General features: G+C 34.8%; 1 protein-coding gene across 1 annotated transcript in view; it reads left to right on the top strand.

Moving 5' to 3' along the window:
- Smp_157020 (putative hemicentin) overlaps nucleotides 1-13,882 on the top strand; it is a gene marked incomplete at both ends in the record, with an annotated part of 109,067 nt that overhangs the window by 37,406 nt on the left and 57,779 nt on the right. The window contains 6 exon segments of the mRNA XM_018799888.1: nucleotides 246-390; nucleotides 3,616-3,800; nucleotides 4,937-5,087; nucleotides 6,294-6,508; nucleotides 6,916-7,112; nucleotides 9,046-9,090. Of these exon segments, the coding sequence (XP_018653756.1) occupies nucleotides 246-390; nucleotides 3,616-3,800; nucleotides 4,937-5,087; nucleotides 6,294-6,508; nucleotides 6,916-7,112; nucleotides 9,046-9,090 (938 nt within the window).

Genomic DNA, 13,882 nt, shown 5'->3' with positions numbered 1-13,882 from the left:
AACAGATTGTCTCAATCTTCGCTGTTCCTCTCTGAGAATATCAATTCATCTTCTCTAATTCCATTGTTCATGCACTTTCCTACCGATTGCGCTTCATTTCAGTTCTTTCCTTATCAGTCTTCTGCCAAAATACATTCTATATCTCACCATTGCCATATACTACTTATATGGATATAAGTAGACCAAACTACACTATGATTTTATTTTTTATTTTTTTTTTTAATTTTTAATAAAAATATCTAAAGAATACAAACGAATGTCAGAGGATCACGTCCAGTATCAGATTATGGTAGACCACCACAGTTTATTCTACCATTGCAAAATGCTGGAGTGAATGAAACGGAAAAAATTAAATTGGAATGTCAAATTACCGGGATTCCTGAACCAAAAGTAAAATATCCATTTTTTTTTCTTTCCATAGTTCATTGTGAATTTTTTAAACAAAATTTAATCGAAAATTCAGTTAGTACTGTTTGTTTGAATGTTCCCATTGATGTTTTTAGGACTACAACGGGTCAGTCTCTAATCGGCATATGTGCATACTGTGCGTATTGCCTCGATATTGCCTTAATTCACAAGCATTGCACAAGCAAGAGGCTAGCAGGACTCAATAGCTGAGTGGATAACGCGATAGTGTTTGAAGCGAAAGGGGTGAGACTATAATTTATGCACGACCTTTGAATGACTCTTAATTAACCTTGAGAAATATTAGCCAATCAGGAAACAGCTTGTATAGAGTAAAAATATTTTACACAAGATCAATGAATTAAAGTGGGTACATTTCTTTTATATGGTCCTAAATCTTGTCAACCTTAGAAAGAGGTTCAAAAATTCTATATTCGTAATGCATAAGGTAGAGGAACGCATCCATACGGCTCCATAATAGTCAGTCTCTGTAGCCATGATAAGGTCACAAAAACGCTCTCAGCCTGGACCCAGTTTTGTTTGTGTGTGCTCTGGTTGTGTAAGTTTATCATTTTTATTATGGGCATATCCCTGCAATACTCGTACCACTGAACAGCCGAATATTCAGTAACTTCTGCGATTATTGCAGTCAATGTTACTGGCGCATTTATTATGCAGTTCGTGGCAACCATTATAATATGCTTTAGTTTCAATCTGGATCGAGAGATAAAAGTTCCTATTCTAGCAAACGTCTTCCTTCAAAATATGTTGGAGGACAATATCACGGTAGTCTGCACAAGATCTACAAGTCATTTAATTACCGCAATTACAAATAAAGGAACTTATTAGTAGTCTCATTTATTGTAGCTGCTTACGTGTCAAGTCTACTCTAAAATCCTCTGTGAACCGACCGTCCATCAACACCAGGTACTAAAATTGGGGCCGTGGCCTTGAAATCCCTCTAACGCTTCTGATTGGCTCGTCCACAAATTATAGTTCCGCCGCGAAAGGTACTGGATTAGAGTCCCAGGGTAAACATCAACCCAAATAGGACGAAACGCGCGTCCTGGATTCGATTGCTAGCCACTATCCATGTTTGCTTATAAAACTTAATTTTGATATAAATTAAATCATAAACTTATAAAATAATTTCATGGTATTAATGTTGATATGGAAAGTGTTTTCTTTGAAAAGTAAAAGCCAAATGAAAAATCTTTAACCAGGGAATTTAAGAAGTAAGTTAATATTCAGGTTTATAATAACAATCTAAAAGTGACTCTCTAGTCACGAAACCTAAAGGTTCTGAGTTTGACTCCTTCCTGAATGGTTGGTATGCTGTGACGAGGTGATTCATATTAGAACGAAACTAAATGTGTTATACTTTCTGATTCCCACTGGTTGTCCAATTGATGTCAAACTATTGTCTATACTACCTTTAAAATAATCTAGCCACTAATTTAAGCAGCCTCATAGTATCATCTACGGTCTTGTTTATAAATTGACTCGATGTTTAATTTATATGTGATGAACTAACTTCTCAAGAAAATTACCTATGTATTTCGATCACTCCTTATCGATAATCGTTGCCGTTTCGTCATTGCTAAAACGTCTTACCTGAATAAAGAAGAAAGGAAACATCTTACACTTGAACTTGGTACAATATTTTAAACCTTTTACTGATGAGAATAGGAATCAATCTGACAATTGGATTACCGGAAAATAATTTAATGAACTTTCAGTTTGAGGTTGTAGAGATTTTCGAAATTTCGTTTAAATCATGAACCGATCCGTCATCCAGGGCTTTCAGGTTTTCGATGGTGGTTTAACTTACATGGGTTCTTTATTTTAATTAAATTTAAATAACGATCTTTGAGTTACTGGCTCGTTAAACTGGATTCCTTTCAAATGAACTTTGTAAGCTACTGTTAAATAGTCAGTAGTATGTTTGGGAATGGCTAGATTTCACAAATAGATATATGATGTGAACCAAACTGGAAGAATATTCAGTTAAGAAAATTTTCTTTTCGATGAAATCATTTACTTCAGCTGTACATTCGTATTTATAGTTTTTTGGTATATATTGTCTATAGAGAGACAGAAAAGATTGCATCATAAAGTAATTCCAGATTTTAAATATCAGATGAGTTTGCGAAATAACCAGGGAGTTCGAGAAGAATTATGAGAGATAATTGTTCACTTGATAGATATGAAGCAAAAAAGGTAAGACGTGAAGGCCATAATCACAACTGAATAACAGTCATTGATTGGTTAATGGTTAGCTGAAAGTTTAAAACCCATCAGAAATCACATCATTAGATATAGCTCTCTTGATTCATTTGATTTTGTCGACTCTATTCGAAATATCAACATAAGTTGTAAAACAAAGATCCCGTGAGATCTTGACTCAACCTAAGTTACACAAAAAGACCTATTAGTCCTATAGAATTGATTGACAGAGTTATTAAAAGTTTCTACAAGGAGGTAAATACAAATAGTTTTATTATAAGTGACATTTTGCACTTGGGATTGAAATCAGGTACATTTTTATCAGCTCAAAAGTCTTCGTTTCTTTGTTTCATGTAGGGTACATGGTTATGAATAATGTATCACTGGAAGTCCTAGACATGACGCATATAGGGAACATAGTAATGTTAAAAACAACTTCAACTAAATATTCCATTTATGGAAAAGGTCATCATAACGCTGTAAAGAGTTTATTTACGGGATTTAACGGTCTCGGGAGAAATAAAATGGGCACTATAGCACTTCCGATATCAGTCTTTCAAGTTACACTGATTTGTGACGAGATTTGTGCACGTTACCAACCAAGATTATTACTATCATTATTCTTCATTAACAAATGTTGCCTTCTGTGACTCTCACAGAACCCAGTACCAACGACTGAAGCCTTATATTTATAGACGACTTTATTTGGAATTATATATTGAAAGTATTTCACATCATTATATCAACAATATAACAAATGAAAACATTCAGACAATGAAACTGTTACTGACATTTACATCTAAGGCAGACCTTTCATCTTGTTAGATTCATGGTAGATCAATTTAACTGATTCTGTCAACATCAGTAGCACACAACTAATTAATTAATATACCTATTTCTGCAAATTAACACCATGGAATCGTTAGGACTTTTCTGTATAATGCTTATAGATCTCATTATCTTTACTGTTTTATACTTTTATAGGTTACTTGGCTTAAAAATGGTATCCCATTAGCTAAATCTAATTCGTATACAATTAAAGAGATTGGACAATATCATTGTCTAATCTTTTATGATGTATTTCTTGACGATCAAGGTGAATATACATGTGTTGCTGAAAATCCTTATGGACAGGCATTTAGTTCATGTAGAATGGATGTTGAACGTAAGTTGAAGTTCGGTTCGGTATTCAGACTATTTCATTTACCTGATAAAAGTTTAATTCTACTTTCAATATTAAGTCTCATACTACCTAAAGGGAATGAAAAATAAAAAAGCAAGAATTTGTTTACCTATAAGTAGATTAGTTTTGAATGAATAGCTGAATTTGCACATAGATCTAGACACATAATATACGACCAAGTTTTGACATTGTTCCTGGTCACCCTACAAAGAATAACCCATGAGAAATACCACTATACTCACCGCCGGTGTTACGTAATTAGGTACAGATATCCATCTGTTTTAGAGGAAACTATATCTACCAGTACAGGGTTGTAGAGATTATTAGGTTTTGATTGGGATTATGAATAGAGCAATGTTGGAGCAACATTGAAAACCTAGGTGGGTAAATGCCTCACACCCATCATCGATCAGCTCCACTGGTCACGGCTTTCAACTAGAACTTCGAGAGCTGTCTCTCGAAGCTAGTCACTAGCGAGCATATGATGCCGGCTAGGTGATCTAGAGGTTAAAGGCTCGCGCGTGCGGCCAAAGGTTTTTGTTTCGATTCCCGCATGCGGGATCGTGGATGAGCACTGACGAGGAGTCCCGTACTTGGACTAAACGGCCATTCAGTGCTTCCAGGTTTTCAATGTTGGTCTAGCATTGATCGATTCGTGATTTCAATCAAAACTACTTTACAATTTGACCTAATTCGTACTATTTACTTTTCGATTCATGATAAGTTTATCTGTTAAGTTAGGTGAGTTTTGGAGATTACTTCCATTTAAATCCTTTAGTTAATAAGAACTATCATCAGCTAGAGAAGTGATTCTAATGAATACTCGATTGAAAAAAACTGCTTTCCAGAGCTCTAGCTGACTTCAATTCAAAACGAACAGTCTTTTAAATAATAGTGCATTATTTTGACTAATAGGTTGTACTTAAACCGTTTATAATAATGAAGAAAATTCCATGATACCATCGACTTTCACATAGTGTAACAGCTTGAATCTGGATTTCATATAGATAATGACGGAACAGTTTAATGAAAACACATACCTCTAAAAACATGCATATAGCTTTTAACCTATTTCTGTGTTTACATTTTAGCGATTTGTGCGGATGAACAACCAACTGATAGTGAACCAACATTAGTGAAACCATTACCACCAAGTTTATCTGTTGTAGAAGGTGGATCAGTTGAATTAACATGTCAATTCACTGGAAGGCCATTACCTTCTATAGTATGGCTTAAAGATGGTAAACAACCACAATCTTCAACTAATTTTCAGGTTAGAATATTTAATCTTTTTGAAGTATAACTTGTAAAGAAAATAAATTAGCCTTTTCATTACTCCTCTAGTAATCAAGTCGAAGTAGAAAACTCTAGAATCGACACAGAATGGACAGAGACAGTTTTAGGTAGATAAGATGAAAGACTAGGGAAATCAAAAAGTTAAACGTTTCTATAACCCATTTATGTTAGGGAAACAATAGGCTGTAAAATATATCATTATAAAGTTATCTAAATGAATATTTCATTCAGCTTCAAGCCAATATTTGATAATCTCGTGAATTGTCGGTAACTCTTGGTTTGGCTATCTCATGTGTTTCTTCCGATCTACTACTGAGCTACCAAACATTGCCCATCGAGATAGTCAGTGGTTGAGTATACGCAACACAAATACCGACCACTTTAATCGATGTATATCCATAACTTCACTAACCAATTTGCCAACTTTTCCTAGTTTGGTAAGCTCAACGTCAACATTACTCTTTGGATCGTCCAAGTAAATGTGACCAATGCTCTAAAGATATCCATGATCAAAAATCTGTAACGCATGCATGTTCTATACTTTCAAAGACCAAGTTTCACGGCCAGAAGTAAAAAAGTAGTGGATTACTGTGTAGTATATGCTCCTTTTGGTTGGCAGACGAACATCCCGTTTGCTCTCCAAGTGATGTAAGTTGATTAATGTCAACTAAGCTTATGAAATCTTGAACGAGAATTCGTCATACACTAACGCATCAAGGTTGATGTACCTTCTAAGATAAGTTAAGTGATCAAACCATGTGACTAATTTATTCCCTATCAGTAGTTCAAGCATTTACATAGACTAGTAACACATTGCAATTTGAAGGACAGAAACCTATCCTAGGCATGCTACTTTTGTTGCTCAAAGCAATTAAAAGACTTCATTTTGTCGATATCGCCAACAAACAGAACTCATTGCACAAGCAAGTGGCTATCAGGACTCAGTAGCTAGTTGGATAACGCGATGGCGTTTGAAGCGAATGGTACTGGGTTCGAGTCCCAGAGTGAACATCAACTCATGCGGGTACATCCAGCTGAAGAGTCCCAAATAGAACGAAACGCGCGCCGTGGATTCCATCACTGGCCACTACCCATCTTTGCTTACAATTATTATCATTGTTCTATTCGTTAATTAACAGATTGATTTACATCATTCTTAATTGGTTCACGTATTAACTTTTAGACATTTCAAGATTCTGGTTTTGCACGTCTTTATATACCAAAAGTTGAAAAAGATAGAACTGGTATATATGAAGCTGTAGCAACAAATCCATTAGGTAGTTGTTCTACCACTGTATATATGGAAATACTTCCATCCATACGAACATCTATTGATTTATTGCCAACAATTTCACCCGTGATGAGTGGAAGTTCACCGGAATTTACACGGATATTTAAGTAAGTTTGATACATAAATATTTTATCAAAATGAGGATTTGTAGAGATTGTAGTGATTGAATAGTTGAATTCATGAGTCAGTTTAAGCTAGACCACCATAGAAAACCTGGAAGCGCTGGATTGGTTAAAGGTAGACAATAACACCATTCAATGCTATCTCAATGGTCTAGAGGTTCTGGGTCTGAGTATAGTTTGCGGGATCGTGGATGCACACTGCTGAGGAGTCCCATACTAGGAAGAAAGGGTCGTGCAGTGCTTTCAGGTTTTCAATGGTGGTTCAGCTTAAATCAACTCATGACTTCAACTATTTAATTCTATAAATATTTAATGGAATAAAGTTGATCAATACTGGATTAACCTATTTCTATTTATACATTACATCCTTTATTTGTTTCAAACACTTTCAGAGATGTTTACATTGAATCAGAACGTTTGGAAGAAGTAGTACTTGAATGTTCGGTAGTTGGTGTTCCAACACCAGTAGTATATTGGACACATAATGGAATAATTATCAGACCGGATGATCAACGTTATGCTATTGGTCAAGGACCTGGACCTAATGATCATTGTTTAATTATTCGACGACCAGGACCAGAATCATCAGGTAACTCGGAATTTTAATTATTATAACTTAACTATTCATATTCATGTTCCCTTTATTATGAGCTTTATTTTGACCCATACACAATTACTGTACGATCTACCATTCCTGAGTTATACTCAGTCCATTTATTACTGTTCCCTCTATTCACAGCCACATTTGGCCAAATTTTGTACAAATGTGATCAGTTTGTTTGGTATATAAACTCAGTAGGTTTGAGAATAATGATTCACATTGTAGAGGCTGTCATTGATGTTCTGGACTTAACTGGCTGGGCTAGGAAGATAGCAGGACTGATAAGTACTCAAGACTGCTCATACGGTTCCGTGTATTATTGATCAGATCGATAATACACTGCTCTCTAATTGGCGGTCTTATTGCGTCATATATCAAACAGGGCACTCAATCGATACAACAATGGATATCAGTCATCTATAAACACATTTCTGAAATACTGGTATACTTCCTTTTTTTGCTGCTTGTTCACTGTAGGTCTCTAGTTAAACCATCTAAGATAGAATGACATGGTCGCTTGATAAATCAAGATAAACATAAATGAAATCACTGAAGTACCCAATTTATCAAATGAAGATTTATAATCCAGCTCTAGTGGTGAACATTTTCTGCTAGATTTACCCATTAACAAAGGCTAGATTGATTTATCTTAACCTAGTGAAAGGTGATTTTCTACATGTATCTTCTTCATTTCTTAGATCAACCCTGAAGATACGACCAGTATTCTAGTTTCGCGACTATAAACCAGTAACACCTATTATATTCGAATCTCCCCCAATCGGTTAAAATCAGAAGTCAGATTGGAAAGATATATTTTATGCGTTATCAATATATGGAGAAGCGTTTACTCTAATCTGGCTAGTGAACGTAGGAGCTGTGTCCCACGCTGGGGTCGTAACGTGATCTGGTGCGGATGCATGACCGAACGCCTTCAGCTAAACAAGTCCACTTAAAACAATGTGGTCAGCATCCAATGTCGAACACTTAAAAAGCTATTGATTTTGGGGAATTATTTACAGCTACAACCCTAAGAAATAATCATTTTTATCCACCAGATATCACACATATCGAAGCACTTTGTCTCAAATTTTGTTAAAAGTGTTACCGGAAATATACAGCAAGTTTTGAGCATATTCTGACAATTTTTACTGCCAGGAGGACTCTTTATGGAATTAAGTCCCTAAACGGTGAGACTATAATTTATGAACGACCTTTGAACAATACTAAAGTAACCTGGAGAATGTCCACCTACTTCCTAAGACTAAATGAAGGTTATACAGCAGTTTGAAGAATTAGGATTATGATTTACACTTGATGGTTAGGGTTGGGAATTAGATTAATGGTTTTCAACACGAAATGACAAAAACGCTATTTAGACAAGTGGATGAATGAATTTCGTGCCAAAATCCAAGAGATGTGTTATCCTAAATCTGATTGGTTCGTCCATAAATTATAGTCTTACCCTTCTGAATGCAAGGTAGCTTTTTTTCTGGAAGCACTGGACGGCCGTTTCGTCCTATTGTGGGACTCCTCGGCACCATCGGATGTCTAAAGTTCCTCAATAACTTTTGATCCTGAAGAAATGGAAATAAACTAAACATTATTTAAGGAGTCACTGTTATTCGTAAATTCTGGGTATAATAAAAATTATGAATCACAGTTTACTATTTATCATTCACAATATGTGCCCTACTGAATAGATGGTATCCAAAGTTTATATGAAGAAAAGTTATTACATGTTATGTAGATGTCGGTTCCTACACCCGGATTCCATAATAAGTATAACGAGTTCGGCAGCTGTCAAGTGAGGAATGTATGAAATCAAATCGTAAGTTGACTTTAATTAGTCTCTTAATCATATCCTTCTTCTGTTTCTGCTAATTTTAAGGTCATTTTTATAAAACACTTCATTTACCAATAGGTCGTTATCAAGCTATAGCTGAAAATCTTCATGGAAGAGTTACATGTTCAGCACTTATAAGTCCTATTGGTTATAGTCAAACAATAATTAAAAGACCTCCATCTACGATGAGTTTAACAAGGCATACAGTTACACGACAAATATGTCCTCGTGAAACATCATTACCTCCATCACCGGCAAGTACAGCTCCAATCATTTCACCACAATCATTGGCTACAGTTCAATTATCTTTATCACCAGTACGATTTCAAAGAGAAACATCGGCTCCACCATCACAATATTACTTGACAAGACATCATTTACAAATAAGACCAAGACAGCCGACACCACCAATTCAACTCACTTTTGCATTACCACGTAAAGAACAATCATTAAGTCGAACAGAGGTAAAATAAATTGTTTCCAGATAGTTTAAAAATTAGTAGTCATATATGTTAAATACCTCTTTGTATGTTGAAATTTCCTAATGTGCATAAATTCCTAATTCTATGATTCCAGTCTTTAGTCTAACATTGATCTATTCATGATCTCAATCAAAACTCAACAATCCCCATAACCCTATACTGATAATTGTATATTAAACATTGTTGAATTCCTTCTATGTTGCTTAGATCACTTTTTGAGATCAATATATAAGTTGATCACATTTAAACTGCCAACTAATTAGGTGAACTTAAACGATATAGTAGTAGTAGTAGTATAGGAAACTATTCTGGTCTCATTACCCCTAGATTTTAATGTTTACCTGATTAATATTGACTGTTTTTCGATGGTTTTCACATGTTTCAGCAGATCGGATGTTATTCTGAAAATGAAACAACATGACAGAATCCAAAGATACAGTTCTACTAATGCTTAGACGGTAGGATGACACCAAAATTCTAATAGGGAAATGTAACAGTTTGAATGTATTTGGTACCCATTAAAGTGAATAAATCTCTATGGAGATTAGAAATGTATTTTCTCTTGTCACCAAGTGATATTTTATACAAAACTTACTGTGAATTTAAACCTGTACATTATCAATGTGCTGGTTCACGTAATTTGTATGTCAGTACTAAACTAACATCTACGATGAAAACCTGTTCAGTATGATTATATCAGTCTAATCATAGAGTAGTAAGTGAGTGCTTCAATTCAATTTGGATCTCGTTAACTGAATACTTGATTCAGCCAGTTTTCGAGATCAAACCTGAGAATTTTGACTTCCGGCACGAGTGTGTAATAGATAACTGTAAACATAGAAATATTCTCTGTTTTATAGCAAACAATCCAAGATTTGAAGCAATAGTGAATTGAGGATTCAATTATCATTATATTGTTTCTAGACAACAAAAAACTACAATATTCTCAAGGCATATGGACACCTAAATTAACTTATTTTACCTCGTTAACTGGAGGTGTTCTCAAGTTTTTCATTAACTTGTTGATAAGTCTTCTAATTGAAAGCTGGATTCGGTTTCCTAAGCTCTCTAGTAACCCCCAGGCTTAATCTACAGAGCAACTTAAACACGAGAGAAAAGGTACGAAACGTGTGAGAAATGCTTTACTACAAGGTTCGTTTATGTACAGAAAATCTAGGGGTTTTATAGCATTTTAGATGACCCGCACAATTCTGTAACGCTACTAAACTTAGTAGTAGTATAGGTAACCATCTAACCAGAAACGTGACATGTGACTTTTCACTTTCTAGATGTTTCTGGCAAAACTTTTAGCAAATGCTGATTAAACAAGCTGTTTCTTGACGTTTTCAGAATCCTTTTTGGCTTTTTTCGAAGAATTTTCTGGATCTTCTCAACACTTATGTTCTCGTAAACATTTTCAATTCATTAAAATATCCAAGCCAGAAAACGTAGTAATAATAAACAGCTCCTCAGTGTGTCATTTTAATGACGTTAATCTTAGATAGTTGATGTAGAAATGAAGAATATACAATCAATAGTAACACTGAGGGGAATGTACTTCAAAAACGTCAAACAATAAATATGGTATCATTAACTAAATATCATAACGGATTAAGTGCTCTGGCGCGAGACTGGTAGGTCCTGAGTTCGAATCTCGCGAGGCGAGGTCGTGGACGCGCACTGCTGAGGAGTCCCACAATAGAACGAAACGGCCGTCCAGTGCTACCAGATTTTCCTTGGTGGTCTAACTTCAATTGACTAACGCTTTCAACTAAATATCAGTTTATTCACTATACAAACTATTGTTTCGTAGTTCAAATGTGAAAAAAAAACCAAAGAGTTTATGCTTTTGGCTACACAGATATCAATTAGATCTTTCAATCAATAAAAAAATATCTTCATGGGACTAATGAATAATTTTCAGTAGATTTTCTAGTGAAGACCTCTTGAATTACAATTCTAATTAATATGCTATAAAATGGCTTAATGAAGATCGATGATTTCTTTGTATATAGCTCATAACAACAAGTTTCGGAAGGTATAAAAATGAAGGCAACAATCTATCATCAACATCCGTCAATGATTACTCACTCCTAGTTGTTAACACATAAAGTATAATCCTTATGATGAAGGGGATTTGCTACATAAGTAGATCCTTTTAGTGGTGTTATGCTTTCTGAACTAGAAAGAACTTACAGAACACAACATCAGCAGGAAGAATAATATGTGAAATTAATAATCTTTATGTCATGGTTCTCAAACTAATACTACTTTCGTTTTTAATTCTTTAGATAATACGACCTGTTGAAAGTCAGTTAAAATTACAAGGACAAGTAAAACATTATAGTAGTACACAACATTTATATAAGAAACAAATTACACCAATTGTGCCGACTATTGAAACACGTTATTCACGACGTGTTGCTAGTCAACCACGTCTTTCACCAGGTTATTCATCAGAAGAAGAACATGAACATAGTATGTCTGTTGTACCAATGGTACGTCATTATAAAACACGTATGGAAAGAAATCTAGTAACTAGACCATATATTATGTCTGGTTATAGTTCAGTAAAAGAACATAAACGTACATTACATATTACACCAATGAGACGTGAATATCAAACATCATTAGAACATAATTTACCAGCTAGGCCAACATTAGAAAAAGGTTATGCAGCTGAAGAAGAACGTGAATATGAAATGAATGTAGTACCTATTGTACCTCATACAGATTATAAAACTGAATTAACAACTGATATTTATAGTAAACCAGAGGTGACATCAGGCTATACTACAGAAACTGAACATATTCGATCATTTGAAGTTACTCCAATGGTACCGGAATATCATACAAAAATGGAACGACAAATAGCAAGTCATCCAATACTTGAAGCTGGTTATTCATCAGAAGAAGAGCATGAACATAAATTAGATATTATTCCCATGACTACTTCATATAAAACTGAACTAAACACTGATATATCCTCTAAACCAGAATTGATGCCTGGATATGCCGTTGAAACTAAACATCCTATAAAACTTGAAGTTACACCAATAGTTCCAGAATATCGTACTGAATTAGATACAAAAGTTGCTAGTCATCCACATTTAGAAGAAGGTTATACATCAGAAGGTGAACATGAGCATCAAATGGAATTGATACCCCTAGTGCCTGAATACAAAACACAACTATCAACAGATTTATCAGCAAAGACTGAAGTGATTAGTGGATATGAAAGTCGATTACATTATGAAAAAACTTATCTTATGGAAACTCAATTAAAACAAGTAAGTAATTGTATAAAAGGTTCAGTCATCTGTCTTATACAAAAGACTTAACTAATCGTTTGGTCTCCATGTTGACTTACAGAATCCCATCATTTCAACAGAAATCTTCGATATAAGATTACATAAAGCTTTGAGCTTTACTTAATGAAGATATATCGATTGCTTTTTTATTTCTCACTTCATTCTATTTATTTATAGTCGTTTTAACTGAATAGTCGTTCTTGATATTCTATTCCTTCTTAAGAAAGTTCATTTTGAGAGTTAGATGAAATCAATCATGATAGTCCCAAATAGGACGAAACGCGCGTTCTGGATTCCACTGCTAGCCACTATCCAATCATGATCATAGTTGAAATCATGAGTTAATTGAAGCTAGACCACCATGGAAAACCTGGAAGCACTGGACTCGCCACCTTCATACCTCTCGCGGTCCAGTCACCCACTGTGAAGCCGAATCACACGCGATCTAATCCCTCAGGGATCACCAGTTCCTTTAACATTACAGGTACACCTTGCTGACAAGTGCCATGTAACACGAAACCAGGGTCCAGGGTTTCCTGTTGACCACCTCCAACCACCATCTTACGAAAGGACTGTATTAATTAGTTAAATTCAAGTGATTTGAAAAGAATATTCGTTATAACACCTACTATGGTTACTAATTATAAAACACACCTTAATGAGGATGTAAATGGATTGTTCAGTGAATAGTAACTCAGATATATTACGCGGAACCTACTGATTGATAGACTTGTTATTTTCACTACTCACAGTTTTTTTATTGAATGAAGAGATTGAAATAAACGCATCATATAAAATTCAGTGTATTTAAAGCTCTCATGAAAACTTACATAGGCTCTTCACGAATTATTTGCAGACACTTCGAACACGAACCAGCTGGATTTGTAGCTGTCACTATCCATTCTCCTTGATCATCTGGTTGAATTCGCTGAATGATTAATCTTGTAATCCCTGTATTAGGTATATTTTGAATGAATTGAATTCCGATTGTTATACACAATCATTCCATTAATGATACCAATTCAACGAATTCAATGGTAACACCTTTAACTTCCACTTCTAATATCAATTCTTGATCAGGTTGAACTCTTACTGGAGAGTCTGGGAATTTAATAAACTCCG

Source organism: Schistosoma mansoni, chromosome W (genome assembly GCF_000237925.1).
Source record: "Schistosoma mansoni strain Puerto Rico chromosome W, complete genome".
Classification (NCBI taxonomy): domain Eukaryota; kingdom Metazoa; phylum Platyhelminthes; class Trematoda; order Strigeidida; family Schistosomatidae; genus Schistosoma; species Schistosoma mansoni.
The sequence above is the reverse complement of the archived record's forward strand: the minus strand, read 5'-3'. Positions and strand labels throughout refer to the sequence as shown.